The sequence below is a fragment of the Ovis aries genome, chromosome X, assembly GCF_016772045.2.
Source record: "Ovis aries strain OAR_USU_Benz2616 breed Rambouillet chromosome X, ARS-UI_Ramb_v3.0, whole genome shotgun sequence".
NCBI classification, from domain to species: Eukaryota; Metazoa; Chordata; class Mammalia; order Artiodactyla; family Bovidae; genus Ovis; species Ovis aries.
The window spans coordinates 44,057,708-44,081,953 of NC_056080.1; the positions used below are offsets into that span (position 1 = coordinate 44,057,708).

At 34.4% G+C, this 24,246-nt stretch overlaps 1 protein-coding gene and 1 non-coding gene across 23 annotated transcripts in view; one reads left to right on the forward strand and one right to left on the reverse strand.

The window, feature by feature from the left end:
* KDM6A (lysine demethylase 6A) overlaps positions 1-24,246 on the forward strand; it is a 181,268-nt gene that overhangs the window by 103,825 nt on the left and 53,197 nt on the right. For all 22 annotated transcript variants that reach the window (XM_027963010.3, XM_027963012.3, XM_027963011.3 and 19 more), the window contains exons 7-10: positions 3,492-3,546; positions 7,212-7,246; positions 19,958-20,051; positions 22,433-22,559. In XM_027963010.3, coding sequence (XP_027818811.1) covers positions 3,492-3,546; positions 7,212-7,246; positions 19,958-20,051; positions 22,433-22,559 — 311 coding nt within the window. The remainder of the gene's footprint in view (positions 1-3,491; positions 3,547-7,211; positions 7,247-19,957; positions 20,052-22,432; positions 22,560-24,246) is intronic.
* TRNAG-UCC (transfer RNA glycine (anticodon UCC)) lies at positions 7,705-7,777 on the reverse strand. The gene has a single exon. It is a non-coding gene; the product is annotated as a tRNA-Gly (tRNA).

The window sequence follows — 24,246 nt, forward strand, 5'->3', positions numbered from 1 at the left end:
AAGCAAAGTACTGAAAAGTTACTTTGAAATTTTGAACAAGTTAAAACCTTTTAAAGGAAAAGTTACTTTGGTGATACCGATGTCAACAGAAATTGTAATGAATTGAACCTTGTATTAAGTTGGACCAGAAAGGGTCCATTAAAAGGAAATCACTGTAACATTAGGAAAAAATCTTCTTGCTTTGAAATTAGTTTTCTATAGAATGCTTTCTGCCTTGAGGTTTGCAATAGTCTTTGAACTGCAGAAGCCTTTATTGGGTGGTAACTATTTCACACAGCAGCAGTCAGTTTCAGTACTGCAATATTTCAGTATGAGGTATATTTCCTAGCTCTTTCTGTTGGTTGCAAGGATGGGTGCTAGGTATTTACCATGGTATCTTCAGGTTGGGGGTTGATTATCATAGTTGATAGTTATTTGCTGACTTATGTGTTAAAAATACATCTATTTTGCATCCAGTTTAGACACTAGAAATGAAACCATGAAGTCATACCATCCCCACCCTAGTCTCTTATCTCCCTTTAGTTTACTCAGAGGTGTATCAGTGATTTTTGTTATGTGGGTTTGTGGTTTGGACATGTTTGACATTTCATGATGTTTTGGATTTGAAATGGTGCATCAGTGACTTCATTGCTGATTTTAAGATCAATGAATAATTATGTAGTCCAGAACTACTACTGCCAGATTTCATTACAGGACCTTCAGTATTGATAGATGAAATGTAGATTGGGCGATTTGAATTACGCATCTCTCTGCTCTTTGTGAGATTTCAGTGGAGTAGTGAAAGTAAAATATTGCCATCTTAAATGGGGTTTTCTTGGTCAGTTTGCAACCTTTGACTCAGGGAAGTTCTGTCTTTTGTTGTTGTTTTGTTGCTGGCTGACTTCTTTTGTGACCCCATGGGCTGTAGCCCCCCCAGGCTCCTCTGTCTATGGGATTTTCCAGGCAAGAATATTGGAGTGGGTCGCCATTTCCTTTTTTGCCAATCCAGGGATCGAACCTGCATCTCCTGCATTGGCAGGCGGATTGTCTACCACTGAGCCACCAGAGAAGCCCCTGTCTTATCTAAGTATTAATGTTGGCAGGATAGATTAGACTTTGAAATGTAGTACAATCTGAATGTGTGGCTGCTGTGCCTCTTTTTATCTAGAGGAAAACAACTGGTTATAAAATATGCTTTGCTTTCATAGTACTCACTTTTTAAAATAGTCTGTTTTCTATTGCTATGGTAGCACACTAAAAGGATGTTTGAGGACATGCAATCTGCTTTGTAGGCCAGGGGAGAATAAAAGCAGTTCTCAAAGTGTTCAGATGTTGGATTTTTTTTTCTCATTCTGTAAAAGATGGCAAATATTTTTTCACTTTCGATTGTCATTGTGTCCCTAGTATCTTCATTGTCCTAAGGACATTATAGGTTCTTGAAGAAGTCATTGAATGGATTAAATATTTAATATTTAAGGGTCATAGTCATTTCGTTAGTAGCTTGCTTATTCAGAATATTACAACCTCTAAATACTGAGTACTGCAAATGTAGGCTACAGTAATTATGCATGCATATAACAGACATTTGTGAATAACTACTAGTTCATATGAAATTATGCCTTCTAATCTTTGTTTCATTGTAGTACTTTGTAACTGACATTTGTTTATTTTTGTTAACTGAGGGTTGACCAAGTGCAGTTTTGTTGATTCTGTGTTGAAATACAGTACTAAAAGCTTGCTGATGACTGTCTCCCTTGATATAGAAAGTTTTAAGTTTCTTTCAGGCTTACATCTAGAAGTTGTCATTATATGTATCAGTTTTCAGTTTTTCCAGCAGTTGAAAAAAGACAACTCTTGAGGCATTTGGCTTGTGGATAGAAATGGTGATTTTTAGAAAATTGTTTTGTACTTTTGGCTTTTGATTACTTTTAATGGTAAAAATTTGTGGAGGTTTGGAAATTTTGAATATGTATTTCTAGAAATATCTTTTAGAAGAATTCAGAGACTTAACCTTTTTTATTTGTTATTGTTTATTTGTTTCTGAGTGTACTGGGTCTTCACTGTTGCACGGGCTTTTCTCTAGCTGTGGTGAGCTGGGGCTACCCTCTCAGTTGCAGTGTGAGGGCTTCTCTTGTTGCAGAGCACAGGCTGTGGGGCTCACAGGTTTCAGCAGTTGCTGCACATGGACCCTCAGTAGTTCTCTAGGGGATCTTCCTAACTCAGGGATCAAACCTGTGTTTCCTGCATTGCAGGTGGATTCTTTACCTGCTGAGCAATCAAGGAAGCCCCGCCTTAAATTTTTTTTTTTAATTTCAAATATTCCATACTAACTATAGTACTGGTTTGCCTTTTCCTAATTAAATTTATATAGCCAGTTCAGTGTTGATAAACTTGATGCCTGTTGGTTTTTTTGACTATATTGCACAGCATGTGGGATCTGAGTTCTCAGACTACAGATCAGACCTGAGCCTCCTACGTTGGAAGCATAGTCTTAACCACTGGAGCACCAGAGAAGTCCCTGGCACCCAATGTTCTTGATGATGATTTGTATCTTAAAGATTAGCGTTATGCCTTGAGTTTGACGTGTATTTTGTTTTTGTTTCTGTTTTTTTTTTTTTTTTTTTTTTTGGTCGGGGGGACAGGCTTAAGCAATATTATTACAAGTGGATGCTGTAAATTATTAGTGGTTTAATATTGCCTGCACATATAATAGGGTATATATCCTAAAAGGATAATTGCACTTCTTTTCTAACGGTTGCAAGAATGTGTGCTAGATATTTTCTAATGTGGCTTCAGGTTTAGGGGTTGGTGATCATTATGATAGTTGATATCTTAATATCTTAGTAGGTACATCTGTTTTGCATCTGGTTTAGATAACTAGAAATGAAACTATGAGGTCATGCCATCCCCACCCTAGTCCCTCATCTCCCTTTAGGTTTAGAAAACCAATGGTTTTATGTTGGATGGTTTTGTATGGCTATTTGGTACATTCTTTGTGATACTTCAAATACTTTTAACAGTCTCTAAATACAATACTTACTGAAAAATCAGTAAGGGCAAATAGTTTTACCCTTTATGATAATTTTCTCATAGTCATTTTAAAAAATGTATATATCATTTTGAGATAAGCAGTGGTATTTAATCCATTAACACCACTGAACTTTTACTTTCAGTTTTTAAAATAATTATGTGTTCTATTTGAAGTGTTCAGTAACTAACAGTTCCTATTTACTAGAAGACTTAAAAACCTGATTCTTTTTTCCATATAAACAGATTTATATAGGATAACTTGATATCAAGTTAATTCTCACGCCAAATCTCTATTCTCAACTGTTCAAAGAAAATAATGCAGCAGTCTGTTTGTTCTCAGCAATAAATGTTCAAAGTAATGCTAGTTGGTTGTATAATATGTTATATTTGCATAGCATAGTTTCATAATTATATTAAATCTTATATACCTGAAAATTATCTTATATGACTGATTTTTACTGCATTAATTTTCTCTCTTGCAGCATTTTCAGTTAGCTTTGGTTGACTGTAATCCCTGCACTTTGTCCAATGCTGAAAGTAAGTATTATTAAGTACCATAGTTTTCTGCACATATTCAGATCATTTCATGGCAGATATAATAATAGTCATGAATCCTGTGTAATTTTTCCCCTGGAATTGCTGAATCTAACTATATTTGTTGCCATAACTATTTGTACAAATGGAACATGTGAGACCAGTTATTTATTGTGAACATTGTGTGTCTAAAATAGATATGCTAGTGAACTGGGTTTGTTGAATTAAAATTATCTGTACTAGTGAACAGGGTTGATTATCTGTATATTAATTACATTGTAGATGACTTGGGGAGGTTAAAAACAGGATTGTCGGTCTTTTCAGAAATCTGAGTGTACAAAGATTCATGTGTTAATTCACTGATTGATACTTTGTGAATTAAAAATATTGGTAATGATGAGGATATATTTTGACTTTCTATTATAAACATCATACATAAAGATTGTGGTGAGATTTTTCAATTAATTAGAGTATAAAGAATCATTCTTCATGAAAATTTCAGATAAATCAAAAGATTCTAGATTTAACAAAGTCAGTAGTTTGCTATAATTACTTTATTTTTTTAAGCATATAGAAAGGAGTTCAGTGATGAGTTAGTAGTCACAGTGGTAAAAATGCCTGCAAATGATTGACTCTGAAAAAAAAACTAGAAATTTGCATATAAGATGGAATAAGATATAGTGTTTATTAAATCATTATCTAGACCAGACTAATTGCCTTATAATTCTACTAAATGCAGTTTTCTGAGAAAATTTAAAAGAATTCTGTTTTCTTTAAATGAAACTTAGGATTTAGTACTGATCAGTGTATTTCCAGAACAAATGGTGGAAGGGTAACAAATGCAGCACTATTTTCATTTCTAAGATGAGCTTAAATGAGAAAAAGGATTTAACTCACTGATATATTAATTTATGGAGTGTTCATTGTTTTTAAACTTATTTTTGTATCCTTAATTTTATATCCAGGTTATATAAACCATCTAAAATATAAACCCCTAAAATCCTTTTAAAATTATGGGAATAAGAAAAAAAGTTGATTTTCATTTGATTGATTGTATTTAGTGCCTAGAAGCTAACTTTCATTTGTACTTGTCAATTTGAATGATAACTTTTGAGGGACGTTTCATAACTTTCAAACTAAATCCTTATTTTATTCTACTTGAGCTGAAATCTTACTTGTAGATCATTGCGCCTGAGAGGGAAACACCTATGTAAAATGAGTACCAGAGGGCATATACTTTCTTGTGGAATTTGAAAAGGACAGTTCTAACAATCATGAATACATTTTTGAGCTTACCACAGCTCTCTTTCTCTTGATTGCTGAGAAAGGAAATAACAAGGAGAGTGACCAGTGTCCTGCTTTGCACAGGACTGAGGAATTTCCCCAGACTCAGAACTATGAGTGCTAAAAGGTTTGTCACTCTAATGGAAGGCATGTGCTTTATTTAGAGACATTACACCATTATAGTTGAGTTGATGTGGGTAGTTTATTTTTAACTATATAACTTCATAGTTACTTGATAACCATAATAATAAAGGCTGGTGTCTCACAGAGCACTCTCAAATATAGAGTACTCACTTTGGGTACACATTATTACTATATAAACACCAGACTCTTTATCATCTTTGTAAAACTTACTTCTCTGGATTTTTTAATATCATCACCTATTTAGGTAAGCCACAGACTTGACTATTTTTTGAAATCTTCCATGTTACTTTGTCATACTACAAAGGTCAGAAGATTTTATAAAGTGAAATGAGCTTTTAAAGTCTGTAAGAGATTTCTCTTTTATTGTACAGTTCATTTATGCATTAGAAAAACACATATACTTGCCGCTTCTAGAGCCTTTAAGAGGGGTTAATTGCACTTTGTGTTTTGAAAAGTAGAATCATGGTGATGAGAAACTTATACGATTGCCCTTTGGGATAAAATTGTTTCTTCTAGATTTAATTAATTCTAAAAATAATGTCTTAATTTCTGAATAAAGTTTAATTTCAGAACCTTTTATGGCAATATTTGTTAAATTTCTACCTCTAATTGAGACTTGCCAAATGGAGCTTTTTCTTATCTGTATGGTTATCTTCCACTTTGAAGGGGACTTTTAAGAATTTGAATATAAATTGGTTTTCACACCACAAAAGATGATACTGGATTTAGTAACTTCTGGGATAGGAAAGCCCTTATTGAGCCTGGAGGAACTTTGGGCTGGAAATAGAATGCTACCTTACTGCTACTAATCTTTTTTTCCATGTCACCTTTCTTAGAGGAGTAAGAAGACGGGGGCGGGGAGGGGGGGAGATGAAAATATATTTTCCATCTCTGCCTCATTCTCTAATGATGTAGTCAGATGAGATTTGGACTAGAACTCTCAAAGAGAGCTGTGTTGAAAAGGGGGACTAGGAAATAAGAAAACCATTCAACAGATACAGGTAAAGGAAGAGGATATTTATATCTGTAGAACTTTTATTATTATTATTTTTATTATGTACTTTTCATAAAAGGTTGATCTTCATCTTTTCAAAATGATATTTTTATTTTGTCTCATCTCTGCTTATGATATTTAATGATGATGTATGAAGAGGGTAGTACTTTTGATCCAAAAATGTATGATTTTAAAATTCATTATATATTTTGTTTGGGGCTTTATGCATATTTACTCCAGCTATTTTCAGGTGCTGCTCTAGGGAACAGGTGTCAAAATCCTTTGTTAATCCCAGAACTAAATAAAAAGGTTCCTTTCTGGGCCTTGCCCCAGGCTCACTGAATACAATTTCAGGGATCTCTATTTTTAACCAGCATCTCAGGTGAATCTTAGAGTTATGGGAGTCAGTGTGAGAGTTAAGTTTATGATACCAGTGAGAGCTTGATGATAGCTATAGATCTTATTTTTAAAGATCCAGATACATATTATACATATAATTTTGAAAGGCTCCCAGACTCCTTGAAATCCAACTATGAAATTTAGGTAGATGGAACATTTAAAAAAAAACGATTTGTCATTGGAAGATGAAAATCATTAAGTAAGCCAGAATCCAGTTTTGATTCCTGATTCATTGTTGCTTTCATTGCATCATTCATATTCTGGTGGTGCAGTATCAGGAAGAGCTGAAAATAAAAGCTGAAATAGGTATATTTTTAATTTTCAAGAGGTACTTGTTAATATTGATGATCTTTATTTATTATTCTTGCTTTCCAAGTGGTTTGACCTTTAAAAACTTTTTTTTGAAGAACTGACAGAGAAATGCATCTTATTATCTATGACATCTTTGTAAACATTAGTATGAAATATGTAATAAAATATATAACTAAAAAGAGTATTTTTCATGGTTGTTTTAATCAAATACTGACTTTCTTTTTTGAGTTTTAACTCAGGTTTTAAATACCATGTTGTGATCTGTTTAATGTTGCCATTTGAACTTATACTTACTTGCTACAGATTTTAATGTTAATAATTACATTGACAAAATTTAGTAATGACTAATAATGAATACATGTAGTTTCTTATCATGTTCTTATATGCTTGTATATTTTATTAAGAATAAGTTATGTTCTGAAATTACTTAAATGTATACAGCAGAGATAGTGTTTATATTTTACATTTTATATTCTTACTTATATTTATCCAAATACTACTGTACAGCTGTTGACTTATTTTCTCATCTTTGCAGTTCAATTTCACATTGCCCACTTATATGAAACCCAGGTAAGTGTTTTAACTTAGTTTACATTAAAACACTCATACCATTTTAAGTGGAATCAGATACACAGTTAATTTAATGGAGTTCTGGGTGCTATTTCTTACATAATGCTCATCAAATTTGGTCAAGATTTTGCATTCATGTTGCAGTTATTACACAGAGTTCTTGTTGTATACAAAGAACCCATTAAACTCAAACTATCTGCAGCCTTAAATGGCTGTATTTGAGAAGCTTTCTCATATTCTTGATGTGAAATGCCTAGGTTTCTTTTCAGAATGTTATAGATGGTTGTTATAATGCATTGTTCTTAGTTTCGCTTTTTATTAAGATTGAAATATCCCTTCCATATATCACCATTTGAAAAGCCTGTTAGTAACCTCTTGATGTCATTACCACTACTTTATGGCTGCTATATTTAATTTGTTTTTTTTTTGGCTGTGCTGCAAGGCATGTCGGATCTTAGTTCCCTGACCAGGGATGGAACCTGTGCCCTCTGCAGTGGAAGTGCAGAGTCTTAATCACTGGACCACCAGGGAAAGCCCTGGCTGCTGTATTTAAAAAGCTATTTTAGAACATATTTTTTTATATGGCAGAATTTGCTTAGTTAATAACACATAAACATTTAGTCTAGGTAAGCAGTTTTGGTATGGGCTTCCCTAGTAGCTCAGCTAGTAAAGAACCCACGTGCAATGCAGGAGAGCCCGGTTCAATTCCTGGGTGGAAAGATCCCCCGGAGAAGGAATAGGCTACCCACTCCAGTATTCTTGGGCTTCCCTGGTGGCTCAGTCAGTAAAGAATACGCCTGCGATGTAGGAGACCTGGGTTCGATTCCTGAGTTGGGAAGATCCCCTGAAGAAGGGATAGGCTACCCATTCCAGTATTTTTGCCTGGAGAATTCTGTGGACAGAGGAGCCTGATAGGCTACAGTCCATGGGGCTGCAAAGGGACACGACTGAACAACTAAGCACAGCACAGGCAGTGGTATGGAAAATCAAGCGTAAGTTGGTATGAGGCTAAATATTAGGTAATCATAGTTTGCTACTGTTGTAACCCCATGGACTGTAGCCTACCAGGCTCCTCTGTCCATGGGATTTTCCAGACAAAAATACTGGAGTGGGTTGCCATTTCCTGCTATAATCAGTTTACCCAGAATATAATTTTTATAACAGCTTTTTAGGAAAATAAAGTACTGTTATATTTCTAGATAATTTTTAAGGTCTGTTTTGTTTCAGAGCCACCATGAGGTGGTCTAAAAAAAAATTAACATCTGATTGCTGGACACCTCCTTCTGCTGTGGTTTCTCCCCCCACCCTCCTTGCACGCATGCACACAGGTGTGTGTATGTCTACTGAGTCAGATTGATGCACACTCAGGTTTGGATACTTTACTAATCTAGGGATTTTATCCGGCTTGACAGGGTACATTTGAGAATCATGTGCATGTTGTGGAGCAGAGTCTTTACCTGCTAATCCCTGTCTCCTTGTCAACTGCTGAATCAGTTAAGGCCCCAGGGTGAAAGCAGCTATAGAAATAAACTGTTTCTCCAGAGTTCTTTCTCTGGAGTCTTAGCTCCTGCTTTCATTGCCTCAGGAGATATCTGCTGCCTTCTAAAGGATGAGCTCTGAATATTTTTCCCCAGCTTTCATAGCTCTTAGTGAGATTTCCCTCATCGGTCATTAGGTAAAACAGATGTTATCTAACCATTCTTTTTAATGATTGTTTTTTGCCTGGAGATGGAATTCTATTTTATTATTTTATATGACCACTTTAAAATTTACATTCCATTGTCCTCTGGTTTTCATTGTTTCTGGTAAGTTGTCTGTTGGTATTAATTGTTTTGAATCTTATAAAGGTAATGTGGGGACAGGGCCCTTCCCCCACTGATTCTTTCATTTGATAAATTTTAGTGCCCATTAAGATTAAACAAAACAAAACCAAAAAAATTCGTGCTAGGCAGAGTATGTAATTATTAGATGATAAGAAGCTGACACTATAAGCATATGAAAGGATTGAAAAATCTTCTTCACTTCAGTGCTTATAACAAGGATTTTTATTTTCAGGTGAAAAATTAAGGAAAACAAAAAGACTTACCTACCTATCTGAAGTATACAATGTGATGATTTGATATATGTATGATTTCCCCCCACTGAATTATTAACACACCCGTCACCTCACATCTTCAAAATGGTGCATTGAGAACATTTTAGTTCTATTCACAAACTTCACTTGTACAATACATTGTTATCAGCAGTAGTCATCATATTATATGTTTGATCCTCAGACCTTATTTATCTTATAAATAAAAGTTTGTACCCTTTTACCAACCTCTCCCTTTTTCTTCCATCTCACCTCCTGGTGGCCCTTGCAAATCCCCTCTTCTAGAAGAACAAGCCCCCACCTCACCACTTTTTAAAAAGAATCCACACAGAAGTGATACTGTATAGCATTTATCTTTCATTGTCTGGTTTTTTTCACCTACCATAATTCCTTCCAGGTTTATCCATGCTGTCACAAATGACAAGATTTCCTTCTATTTTTAAGGGTGAAATACCATTCCATTGTATTTATATACCACATTTTTTCGATCCCATCTGTAGAGAGACACTTGAGTTGTTTCCATCCTTGTCGTCGTTTAGTCACTAAGTTGTATCAGACTTTTTGTGACACCAAGGACTACAGCACACCAGGCTTCCCTGTCCTTCACCATCTCTTGGAGTTTGTGCAAACTCCTGTCCATTGAGTTGGTGATGCTATCCAACTGTCTCATCCTCAGGTTGCCCCCTTCTCCTCTTTCCTTCAATCTTTCCCAGCATTAGGGTCTTTTCCAGTGAGTCAGCTCTTCGCATCAGGTGGTCCAAGTATTGGGTCTTCTGCTTCAGCATCAGTCCTTCCAATAAATATTCAGGGTTGATTTCCTTTAGGATGGACTGATTTGGTCTCCTTGCAGTCCAAGGGACTCTCAAGCACCACAATTTGAAAGCATCAATTTTTCAGTGCCAGACTTCATTATGGTCCAACTCTCACACATCTGTACATGACTACTGGAAAAACCAAAATTTTGACTGTACGGACCTTTGTTGGCAAAGTGAGGTCTCTGCTTTTAATTATACTATCTACATTTGTCATAGCTTTCCAAGGAACAAACATCTTTTAATTATTACGATTCACTCTCAGATATTTTATCATTTATTTAATCTTTCTCATTTTATTTCCTGAGACCCCCCCCCCATACACAGTACCATTTTTTCCTAATAGTATTAATGGCTTTCATTTCTTTTTCTTGATTATTTATGAAATGACTTGAATAGGTCACCATCTAAATTCTAAATAAACGTAAAGATTAAAGGTAAAGGATTTCTCCCTTTTAATTTTGTTATTAGTGTTACTTAGTTTTGAATAGATAATCCAAAATGAAAGTGCCTAAAAGAATACACAGTGAAGTATCCTTCTCACTGTTTTTCCCTGGCCATCTAGTCTCCTGCCAGAAGCTACCAACTACCATTATCAGTGTTTTTATATTCTTCCAGAGAAACTTGTATATATAAGCAAATCTATATGTATGTTTGCACATATTTTATTGAGATAATAGCCCATTATGTATGTTCTCTCTTGATCTTGTTTAGTTTATTTTTTAAACTTAGTATTATATTTTGGAAATCACTCCTTATTAATACATGTTGATTTATATTACATCCCTTTGCAGAGATGTAGTGTAACTAATTTAACTATTCTCCTGTGAGATAGTTATAAATAATGTTATTATGAATAACACTGTTGGTAAGAATTACTAGTTTCATTGTTAACCTTGCCTTCTAACTATCCAGCCATAGTTATTACTGACACACTGTAGACTGGTTTCATTTATGCATATTATAGAAGTCCAAAAATTCTAAAGAAAGAAAAATTTAAGCTCACGTTTAAAGATGCAGTAAGTATGTCCTGATTACCTAGGGTTTATTCCATATATTCAAGGTTAGTTCAGTGTAAGGAAATGTGTTAACAAAACAAAAATCTATGTAAGGAAAACAATATTGTGAGGAAGAAAGATTTTTTTTAAAGGAATTAATGATATTAAAAGAGAAAAATGGTAGATCTAATTAAATGTAGTCAAAATCTTTTTATTCTAGAAAAAATTAACAATAGATAAATCACAGACTAACTTGATTAAGTGGATAAATGAGATAAACTACAGATACACAAAATAAGATGACCATAGGTACAGAAGAAATGAGAATAATCACATGAGACTACTTAGCAGACCTCTGTGTGGATGGACTCAAAACTTAAATGAAGTAGACTGTTTCCCAGGGAAGTACAGACTGGCAAAATTGACCTCATTGGAGTTAGAAAAGTTATAAACAGCCATTTTTCATAAAAAGAGAAAACTAATACCGTGCAGAAAGTACCATGCCCAGTTGGTTTTACAGGGGAATTCTACCAAACCTTCAAAGACCAGATAATTCCAGTACTTTGTAGATCGTTCCAGAGCATTAGAAAAGGAGAAAAACTTATTTCTTTCTCCTTTTTTTGAACAGGATAGTCGGGGGCTTATAAGTAGCTTTCTGTCTGACGTTGAGAGACATGTATTTGATCATAAAGTCCTTTATGCACTTACTGATTCTATTGCGTATTTTTGAGATATAATAGAAACAAAAGTCTGATCCTAAAAATCACTTATGGACCATAGTTCTTTGATGTCTTTTTTATTTTATTGTGAAATATACATGACATAAATTTTCCCATTTTAACCATTTGTTCAATGGCATTACATACATTCACTTTATTGTGCAACTATCACCATTGTCCATCTCTAAAACTTCATCATCCCAAGCTGAACCTCTGAACCCAATAAAGAATAATTCCTCATTCCTCCCTCCCTACAGCCCCTAGCAACCACTATTCCATTTTTTGTCTCTATGAGTTTGACTATTCTAGGTACCTCATGTAAGTGGAATGGTACAGTATTTGTCTTTTTGTGTCTGGCTTATTTCGCTTAGCATAATGTCTTTAAGGTTTGTGTATACTATAGCATGTGCCAGAATTCCATTCCTTTTTAAGGCTGAGTAATACTTCATTGTATGTGTACACTACATTTGGTTTATCCATTCATCTGTCAGTTGATTTCCAGCTTTTGGCTGTTATGAATATTGTTGCTATCAACATGAGTGCAAATATCTGTTTTTGTTCCGGCTTTTCTTTCTTTCTTTTTTTTTCTTGATATATACTCAGAATTACTGAGTCATATGGCAATTCTGTTAAAATTTTTGAAGAACTTTCACACTGTTTGCCCTCCTTCCTTTTTGATGAAAGTATATATTAACATTGATACTTAAACCTGGTACAGTACAAAAATGAATGCACACACTGTTATCACTGATGAATGTTGGTATAAAAATACTAAATAAAATATTAGCAAACAATCTATTACCTCATGAAACAAATACACTATGAGCAAGTGGTATTCATTCAGAGAATACAGAGTTGATTGAATATTTGGAAATATGTTAATACCATGCCTTGTAATAATAGAGCTAAAGGTAAAAGCAAATCATCATCATAGATGCTAGAGACAAAAGAACTGTAAACAAATCTTCCACTACAGTTACTTTCTCACAGGGATATGGATAGAAATTCTATCCATATAAATACTCAGATCAGTTCAGTTGCTCAGTCATGTCTGACTCTTTGTGACCCCATGGACTGCATCACCCCAGGCTTCCCTATCCATCACCAACTCCTGGAATTTAATCAGACTCACGTCCATCAAGTCCGTGATGCCATCCAACCATCTCATCCTCTGTCGTCCCCTTCTCCTCCTGCCTTCAGTCTTGCCCAACATCAGGGTCTTTTCGAATGAGTCAGTTCTTCACATCAGGTGGCTAAAGTATTAGAGTTTCAGCTTCAGCATCAGGACTGATTTCCCTTAGGATTGACTGTTTGGGTCTCCTTTCTGTCCAAGGGAATCTCAAGAGTCCTCTCCAACACCACAGTTCAAAAGCATTAATTCTTTGGCTCTCAGCTTTCTTTATAGTCCAACTCTCACATCCACACATGACTACTGGAAAAACCATAGCTTTGACTAGACAGACCTTTGTTGGCAAAGTAATGTCTCTGCTTTTTAATATGCTGTCTAGATTGGCCATAGCTTTTCTTCTAAGGAGCAAGCGTCTTTTAATTTCATGGCTACAGTCACCATCTTTAGGGATTTTGGAGCCCCCCCAAAATAAAATCTCTCACTGTTTCCATTGTTTCCCCATCTATTTGCCATGTAGTAATGGGACCATATGCCATGATCTTAGTATTCTGAATGTTGATCTTTAAGCCAACTTTTTCAGTCTCCTCTTTTACTTCATCAAAAGACTCTTTAGTTGTTCGTTGCTTTCTGCCGTAAGGGTAGTGTCATCTGCATATCTAAGGTTATTGATATTTCTCCCAGCAGTCTTGATTCCAGCTTGTGCTTCCTCCAGCCCAGCATTTCACATGCTGTACTCTGCATATAAGTTAAATTAAGCATGGTGACAATATACAGCCTTGATGTACTTCTTTCCTGATTTGGAACCAGTCTGTTGTTCCATATCCAGTTCTAACTGTTGCTTCTTGACCTGCATACAGATTTTTAGGAGGCGAGTCAGGTGGTCTGGTATTCCCATCTCTTGAAGAATTTTCCAGAGTTTGTTGTGATACACACAGTCAAAGACTTTGGCATAGTCAATAAAGTAGAAATAGATGTTTTTCTGGAACTCTCTTGCTTTTTCGGTGATCCAGCGGATGCTGGCAATTTGATCTCTGGTTCCTCTGCCTTTTCTAAATCCAGCTTGAACATCTGTATGTTGACGGTTCACATACTGTTGAAGCCTGGCTTGGAGAGTTTTGAGCATCATTTTGCTAGCATGTGATGTGAGTACAATTGTGCGGTAGTTTGAGCATTCTTTGGCATTGCCTTTCTTTGGGATTGGAATGAAAACTGCCCTTTTCCAGTCCTGTGGCCACTGCTGAGTTTTCCAAATTTGCTGGCATATTGAGTGCAGCACATTCATGGCGTCATCTTTCAGGATTTGAAAGAGCTCAACTGGAATTCCATCACCTCCACTAGCTTTGTTCATATTGTTGCTTCCTAAGGCCCACTTGACTTCGCATTCCAGGGTGTCTGGCTCTAGGTGAGTAATCACACCACTGTCGTTATCTGGGTCATGTGGGTCATGAAGATCTTTTTGTACAGTTCTTCTGTATATTCTTGCCACCTCTTCTTAATGTCTTCTGCTTCTGTTAGGTTCATACCATTTCTGCCCTGTATTGTGCCCATCTTTGCATGAAATGTTCCCTTAGTATCTAATTTTCTTGAAGAGATTTCTAGTCTTTCCCATCCTATTATTTTCCTCTGTTTCTTTGCATTGATTACTGAGGAAGGCTTTCTTATCTTTCCTTGCTATTCTTTGGAACTCTGCATTCAAATGGGTGTATCTTTCCTTTTCCCCTTTGCTTTCCACTTCTTTTCTCAGCTATTTGTAAGGCCTCCTCAGACAACTATTTGGCCTTTTTGCATTTCTTTTTTCTTGGGAGTGGTCTTGATCACTGCCTCTTGTACAGTGTCTTGAACCTCAGTCCATAGTTCTTCAGGCACTCTGTCTACCAGATATAATCCCTTGAATATATATACTTGTCACTTGACTTCGGGAGCTGGTGATTGTCAGGGAGGCCTGGGATGCTGCGGTTCATGGGGTAAAAAAGAGTTGGACACGGCTGAGCGACTGAATTGAACTGAATGGCCTAGTGGTTTTACCTACTTTCTTCGATTTAAGTCTGAATTTGACAATAAGGATATTGCTTATCCCTAAGTAAATGTATTGTGAATAATGAGGGCTAGATTTTCACTGTCAGAGAACTTACAGGTAAGAAAAGAAGAAAGGCTAGATTGAACTCTGTGTTATTGGATTGGAATTGGAGTAAAAACTAAATATACGGTTATTTACGGAAATTGAGAGTTGAGTAGAGATAGATATAGATGGAAGAGTATGTATGTATGTGTATGCGTTGTGTATACATTAATATATTTCCCAGCCCTGTTTGCTGTGAGTGCCTGGAAGCAAGGCCCCCCACCACAGCAGTGAATTTTCTAGCATCCAGATCTTTGTTTCTAAATTTGATTCTTCAATAAAAGAAAGCAAGAATTCTTGGGGATACGTGTGTGATTCCAGAGCTTAGGGAGGGAACCTACAAGATGATCCCTGGAATATTTCCCTGTAAAAAGTAAGGGATTTCTCAAAAAATGATGAGGCCTGTGAAAAGTTTTAGGAGCCAACTTGAGTGGAATAGGGTTTCTAATCACCAAATTGGACACAGGTTTAGGAACAAATAATTATAATGCATACAGTACAGAATAAAATATATTAGCTCATATTGCTGTAAATGAATAATTGAATAAATAAATGGAAAGGGGACACCTCTTTCTTCCTGTGGAATTTTAATTAATGTATGAGAAATGATGAATATCATTCCACAAGGTACTTCCTAGTTTGAAAGGTACATTCTTCGAAATAATAAGCTAGTACTTTAAATATCAAGGTAATGAAAAGTCAGAGACTGAGTAGCTGTCTCAGGTTAGCGGATGGTAAAGACACACGCTAACTGAACACAGTGTGGGATCTTGAATTAGATCCTGGACCAGAAGAGTGGGACAGTTGGTGAAATTGGAATAAATTTTATAGACAAATAATATTTTATCAGCATTAAATCTGTCAGTCTTCTCATTTTTTTAAAAAGCTTTGGTATTGTTATGTCATCCTGATAGGTCCTTCATCGTTATGAGATATTCCGCTTTATCTCTGGCAGTGCTCTCTCTTGAAGCCGCCTTAATGTGATCTGAATCTAATCACTTCAGCTTTCTAATATTTAGAGTTTACATTGTATGTTTTCCATCCTTTTATTTCAGTCTGTTTGAGTCCTTATAGGAAAAAGTGCAAATCTTACAATTCTTAGGTTTATGGCTTTCTTTCACTTGTGTAGTCTGTTCTGTCAGTCTCTATTGTTCTTTGTTTATCTAGTCCATTTATATTTAATTTGATTACTGATATGATAACAGAAAGTTGGCTGTCATTCTTGTTGTATCCTTTGTATTTTGTGGTTTTTTTCTGGCTGTTTTCAGGTTCTTTATACATTTGGTTCTTAAGTATCTGACTATGATGTACTTAGGTATTGGTTTTTCCTTTCTGTTTTTACCAGTGTTTTTCCTGGTCTTTTGGATATGGGATTTAATGTCATCCATTCTGAAAAGTTCTCAGCCATTATATTGTCCATATTTTCTCTCCCCCATTCTTTCTGTTCTTGGACTCCTGTTATGGGTATGGTAGATACTTTGTTATTGTCTTATACATCTTGGATGGCTTTTTTTTTTTCCTTCTCTTTTGTCTGTTTTGCTTCAGTCTGCATACTTTCTGCCAATCTCTTCAAATTTGTTGATTTTTCTAAAGTCTTCACTCTGCTAGTCAGTCCTTCAGTGACTTTTTTCTTTTTTTACAATTTGAAATTTGTATTTTTCAGTTTGAGAATTTCCTTTTGTTTCTCTTTTATTTTTTTGTGCTTTGGCTTTTTTTGTCCATTCCTTAATGATTGTTTTCTTTTCATTTGTGAACTTCATTAAAATAGCTGCTTTTAAATTATTTGCAAATTGCAACATCTGAGTCATTTCATGGCTGATTCTCATTGATTTCTTTTTGTTTTGAACATGAGTAAAAATTTCCTGATTCTTACAAGCCTGGTAATTTTATCCTGGGTATCATGAATAATGTGTTGTGAAGAGTGACTTTGTTATATTTTTCTGAAATTGATTTTTTGTTTTATTAAACAGTTTTAACTTTGTTGCTCAAGTCACACAGTAACCTTTATCATCCCTGTGGTGGATGGCAGCTAATCTCTCTTTAGTTCTTTTAGGCTGCTGGACGTCTGTTGTGTTTCTGTGTAGTTCAGTGGTCAACTAGGAATTTGAGTGGTTTAATTGCAGAAGTTGATATTCTTTCTCTCTCTTTTCTGGGATTGTTTCTTCTTCACTCACTTTTAGCTCTTGCGATAGTTTCAAAATCTTTTCTCTTATTTTTCAAGCTAGTAAGATTGCTTATTTCTATATGAGGTCTAGCCAGCCAGATACCAGTTGGGGCCTGCCTTGGAGCCTGCCTTCAGGTCAACATCCTGGGAAAATGGGGTTACTGAACCAGTGCCATTCCATTCCTTTAAGTCTTAACTTCTCTGGTTTGGCCTAATTTTGTTTTCTTTTCAGTGCTTTCTGGTAGATAGTTGACCTTTGTATTTTATCCAGAATTTAATGCTATCTGTGAAATGTTACTGTAGCATTACCAGAGGCAAAACTTTACTAAATACCTTTACACATAAACTCGTGTTGCCTTTGTTTGCTACTTAATGTTCTGCTGTAAACATCCATCATGTTTTACATTTCCACTCACCTAGTAAGATAGACCTAGTTGTCCATCTCCTTGATACTACAAATAGTACCGTTTAGGGAAGGTTCCTTTGGTGTATAGATATATCCCAAGAATGAGATGTTTAGATTGTAGCATATTTACACACCTAGTTCCATGAGTAAATCCCCTTCAGCAAGCCATGAGTATTTGCCTTTATATCCCTACAGTGCTAAGAATTACCCAACTTTGTGTTTGCCAGTCTAATTGGTAGAAACTAGTATTTCATTTAAATTTGCATCTTCTGATTTCTTGAGGTTTATACATCACATGTTTTTCACCTTTTACATGTTAGTTTTTATGTCCATTGTCTATTTTTCTCCTCTCCTTAGGTGTTTTGAGTCAGATCCTTCCTCCTTCTGATTTATGTGGTTTTTGCCAAGTCTAATAAATTTTTTCCCATCTCAAGGAAATATTATCCTTTGTCTTCTTCTAGTTATATACTTATATTTCATATTTAGGTCTTTAATGTGGGTGCCAGTTTTGTATATAGTATGAGGTAGAAATAAAACTTGGTTTCTCAGTACGGTCCATCTAGTTTTTCAAGTAGGATGGTTTATTATTATTAATATTATCATTATTACTAGTGTTTGGAAGTATGTTTTAGCATTTGTTGAGGTAATTCCAGAAAGTGGTCTTCTAAAATATAAATTTAATTATATTGCTTGAACTCATTTCAGTGGTAGCCCATTGTCTTGGGATATAGTCTACAGTCTTTTAACATGGTTTAAGAAGGTCTTTGTGAAGTTGTCTGCTTGTCTCTGCATTTTCTGCCCAATCTGCTAGTACTCTAAGCTTATCTGCTTCTGGGAAATAACTGTGTACAATATTCTTACTGTACACAGTACAATAAGCTTTGTTTTCAAATCTGTATTCTTGCCTGTAGTCCCAGCAATTTCTGTTATGTGTTAGGTGTTCAACAAATACTGAGCAGTTGAGGGAACTGAGTTGAATAACTTGAATCTTATCCTTCACTAACTGTCTAATTTACTTTTTCAGGTCAGATTAATGTTTAAAGGGAAGTCATATACCTGATGAATAAAAGTTTGTAATAACTATTAATAACTAATAATTAATAGTAATAACTATTAATCTCAATGGACGTTCTTGCAATTTTTTCCCTTGTTGACATACTGTGTTCATAGAGCTCCTTATTTCCATAGCTCTTTATCTCATTTAATCCTGAGAAGAACTCTAGATAGAAAGATCAGGCATTACATCTGTTGTATGGATGTTGAGTCATAGTTCAAGTGATTTGCCTGAGGCTCACACAGCTAGTTTTATGTCTCTACTGTTCTGGGGAGAAAGGTTTGTTTGCTCAGCCAGCTATGTCCTATCAGTGATATGAGTGAAAGCCACTTTAATCCATTGTTCTGCCAAGTGTTTTCTAAAAATAATATTTATGAAGTTTTCTTTTGTTGACTTTCCCCCTTTTGGAGGGATGGGGTGGAGTTGTCTTCAGCTTTCAGACTGTAGCAATAATGGGTTTCAGTCATATTAGTACTTTTGGGGTGAGAACTGTGAGTAAATGGTTTCATTTAGAGTTTTGCCCATAGAATCTTAAATATTATAAACATCATTAGACAATAGTTATGAGGAGTTTATCTTTAAAATCATGTATGTATTATAATTTTTTCATAGGATATATACCAATGATTGTATCTTTTAAACTTAAATTTCATTGGCTTTTGTAACTATTAAGATTTGGCAAATTCTTAAAGGTCCTATTTTTTTGTTGTTGTTATCTCATGTAACTTATTAAATACTGAACTGAGGTGAAAAGTAAAATGGTTGTATGGGTACAGAATGGTTGGAAGGGTATCGATTGTTTACCCTCATGATCTTGTAACTGACTGGGAGCTGTGGCTCAATACTGCTGCCCAGCATTACAAGAGATTATCATGTCACATATCACTAGCCTAGGGAAAGATCAAAATTTGAAATAAGGTTTCTACTGAATACATATGATGCTGTTTCACATCCTTTGGTTTCAACTTGAAGTACTCAAAGGTCAGATTTTAATGATACTTGGTTGTATTGAATGTTTTACTGGTGTTAGATACTCTGAATACAGGCCTATTAACCATAACTGTCTAGAGTTAGAGGAACATTCAGTAATGTACTTTCATCTTTCAGTTGATTTTTTAAAAATATACTGAAATATTAATATTGTATAAGACTTAATATGAGCTAATTCTTTAAAGATGTTAATTTATTTTCTTTAAATCTTTTTTTCCTGCTTTTTAGAGGAAGTATCATTCTGCAAAGGAAGCTTATGAACAACTTTTGCAGACAGAAAACCTTTCTGCACAAGTAAAAGCAACTGTCTTACAACAGTTGGGTATGTAATAATATTCACTTAGTGTGTTATAAGTACGTTGCTTTGTGGTTTTTACATGTCACTGATGGTAAATACATGACTTATGTATCCTATTTCTTTTCCTTCCTTTTCCAAAGTTGATAGACATTATCTGAACTCGTCATATTTCCACCTTCTGCTGAGTATTGTCTATCTCACAGTCAATGTTGTTACAATTTTTTAGTGTAACTTTTCTTTTAAATGCTCAAAATTATACACTGGTACTTAACCATGAGTGAGGGGGATTGAATGCTTTCTTGGTGCCAGATACCATTAGTACTCAATGAAGTTAAGTGATTTACCTAAAGTCTCTTAGTGATTGGTGAGCTTGCTTTCATAGCTCTGTCAATAATACTAACTAAAACATCTTTATGTAAGAAATGTGGAATATCTAAAGTATAGATTCTCTACACAGTCAGTTCTTTTGTCATGTTGAAGATGAAGGAATATAGTCGTTAGCATGACTGTTTTTAATGTAATTTTTAAATTATTTAAGCTTAAGTTTTATCACTTCATGATACTAATGCATACTATGTGATCAGTTATACAAAATAAAAACATTGCTTTCATATAAAACTTTCATTTTTTAATTTTGTCTTTAATCTCTGGGTAGAATTTCCATGAGTTATCCATACTTTAAAAAATTATAGTTAAGTATTTGTTTTTAATGATTACATGCAGAGTTTAAATAATGTGAATTGGTATATTTAAGTTAAAATAAGTTTATTAGTACAGCAAAAAAAATTTTGTGTTCTTACGTAAAAAGAACAAAGTGATGCCTTGAGATAGCTTACTCATTCAGCTAATAATGTGAATATAAACTTTTATAAATTCACATTATTTATAAATAAGGTTTTATGCATTTTAGCTGCACTGAAGAATGTGTCAGTAGCAAAAATGCTCACAAACCTGTCCTCTTTGGCTGACTGTATAGGTAAACTTTTCATGGTTTTGAAATGGAAAATACTTCCCCGTATTGAGGCTAATTTATGCCTGCACATCAATCCTTCCTACTTGCTTGTCACTGCTGCTTAAGCAACTCCTTTTAGAGTCTGTTACTGTACGTCCTCTTCTTAGTAGTAATAGTAGGAGAGGTAAGGGAGGAACAGATGAATAAGGGTGTGATTGACTTATATTTCCATAAAACATGATAATTCAGCCCTCTTTCATTTGGAGCGCAGCAACTATAATAAATATCAGAAAATAAGGGTCCTTGTTTGTTTTGTGTACTGTGAACTATACATGAAAAACAGCTGATTTTGTGAACTTGAATTGATCCACAACTGAAATATGATTCCCTGGCAAATTAAGTCAAATTATTCCATGTGCTAGTATTCCATGATCTAGTGTTTTGATTACTTACATAGTCAGCTTGTTTTATCATAACAGTTTTATTTAAGGTATACAAGATGATGTTTTGATATACCTGTACATAGTGAAATGATTGCTACAGTTATGCTGTCCAACATATCCATTTCCTCACACAGTTACCTTTTTTTTCCCTATGGTGAGAGCACCTCAAATCTATTCTCTCATCCAGTCATAATGCTGTATGTTAGTTCTCTAGATTTACTCATCCTACATAACTTCAACTTTGTTTCTTTCGACCAACATCTCCCCATTTCCTCCATCTTCCCACTCCTGGTAACCACCATTCAACTCCCTGCTTCTGTGTATTTGACTTTTTTGGATTCCACAGATAAGTGAGATTATGTATACTATCTAAATTTGTTTAGTAAAGATATGTGTTACCCATTTTGTACCATTTTTATTTGCAGCGTTTTGAATGGACTTTTTCTTATAGTCTTATAATTTTAAAAAAATTGTCAAATGATTGTAATTTTTATTTTACATGAGTTGTGAATATATGTAGCCAGTGCCAATAAGGTAGGATTGTATGTTGTGTGTTCTACTCTGAACTGTCATTGATGATACAGCTTTATATTTACTCCTTGGAAATAAACATTGTGTTAATAGAGATTTTTAAATGCAGATTAAGTTTTACATGAAACAGTAAATAAGGTTTATCTTACATTCTTTGTTTTGTATCTTGAAATTTTTTCAAATACAAAAATTAGAGAAGAAGAGAACTGTAGTTTGTAATCTACTAAGTGACAAGTCAGTACTTAAAATTGTTTTAATTTCTCTGGAATGAAAGTTCTTCATTGCTTTGACTGAACCTTAAAGGCAAACTCTTTTAGGACAGAATTAACGGTTCTAAATTTCAGGAGTGTGTATGCCAAGCTAAATGAATAAATTGACTGAAAAGAATATTTTTTTATGCGTTTGTTTCTGCTCTGTATTCTTTTAAGTAGTAGAGTAATTAAGTCATTTATGTACATATTTTTAATCATTTACTATAGGATGGATGCATCATACTGTGGATCTCCTGGGAGATAAAGCCACCAAGGAAAGCTATGCTATTCAGTATCTCCAAAAGTCCTTGGAAGCAGATCCTAATTCTGGCCAGTCCTGGTATTTCCTTGGAAGGTAAGACTGATTTATCAGAAACTCAGGTTTTGCTTTTGTTTATTGCAGCTAAGAGTTTTGAATTATCTGAAATATCCGTTTACTAATAATGTGATCAGTATATTTTCCCTTTTAAATATTTTATAACGAAGATTTCTAGATAAAAAAGAAAAGAACTCCTGAATGTGGTAGTTTTTCTTATACCGTCATCTGGTCCATCAGGATATTTCCTATTTTGCTTATTGGATTTTCATTTGACTTAAATTATTTCTGGTTTTCAAAAACTCTTGGCAGATACTAATTATTCAGTCAGGTATTTAAATGCCTTTCCTTTTGATTTCTAGTGTTCATATGTCTATTTAAATAGAACAGAGAATTAATTTTTCATTCTGCCTGCTGACTACCAGTAGTTAGTGGAACTTTGCCCATTATCCTTTTGATTAGTGATATTTACCTTAGATAGAATGGACATTAATAGTAGATTTCAAGTCATAGTTGTATTTGAAGTTTTACAATGAGAAAATAGATACACTATTATTCAGTTTGTTGGAAAGGAGAAGTGACATTAGTGGAAAAAATTTTTTTGCAAGTCTATAAACTCTTCTTGTACTTTGAATGTCTGAATTTTGCTTACTGATAATCTGAAATATATCTCATGTATATGTTTCTGATAAAATATATTTTTGGACCATTATCTGATTGTATTTTAGTTCTTAATTGGTCTTAGCTTTTGCAGTATGGTAGAAAGATCAGTCTACTAGGAGTTATCTGAGATACTTGGATTCAAGTCTTGGCTACTACTTGTGGAATCTTGGATTGAACAATTAAACATTTTGAGGCTTCAGTTTTCTGTTGATAAGAGAAATAGATTGATGGTTCTCAATGGTGGTAGGGTGGATGGGAAGCGCTATTTTGCCCCATAGGAGACGTTTCATTATGTCTGTAGAGAGATTTAGGTTATCACAACTATGGAAAATGCTACTAGAACAGTTCTCTGCAGCAAAAAATTACCTGGCACAAAATGTCAATGGTGCAGAGGTTGAGAAGCCCTGGGTTAGATCTCTTAGGTAACTTTCCCATGCTAAAAGTTTTAATTTTATGTTTTCTTTGGAAATTACCCTGTTTTGTTTTAATTTTAAACTTTTTCCCATTCTTTTTTTCTGTAGGAGTATTTTACTTTGATTGAGTTAACCATATAGTCACATTAAATTTTAGTATTTTGTACAGTCACATTAATTTTAGTATTCTAGTATTTTATATTTTAGTATTTCATTTTTTTTCCTTTAAATTTGGCAAAGTTTATTTGTATGACAGGGAATAATATTAAGATGTTTCAAAAAATTTTTTATTATTCATTAATAATATCCTATAATAGTTAAGTGGGAAAGTAGCTATTTTTAGTAGTAATTTTCTAATTCCTTGCCAGGCTTATAAAGTCATCTAAATTCAGTTGCTCGTTAGTAAAGCTTGAGAGTCCAAACTTTGTCTTTCTCTTTCGTTAAAGATCTTTGGGATAGAAACTGAATCTTAACCATCTTTGTATCTTATTACCTGGTAAATGGCTATTTAGTAAATGAGATAAATGATCTAATTGAACACCATTTGCCTTTGGAGCTTGCTCTGTTATTACTGTTAGTATTGTGCAGTGAGAGGCTTCGTATATTGACCAAAAAGGAGCTCTAGTACTACAGAGTAGGGTTTTGCTTAG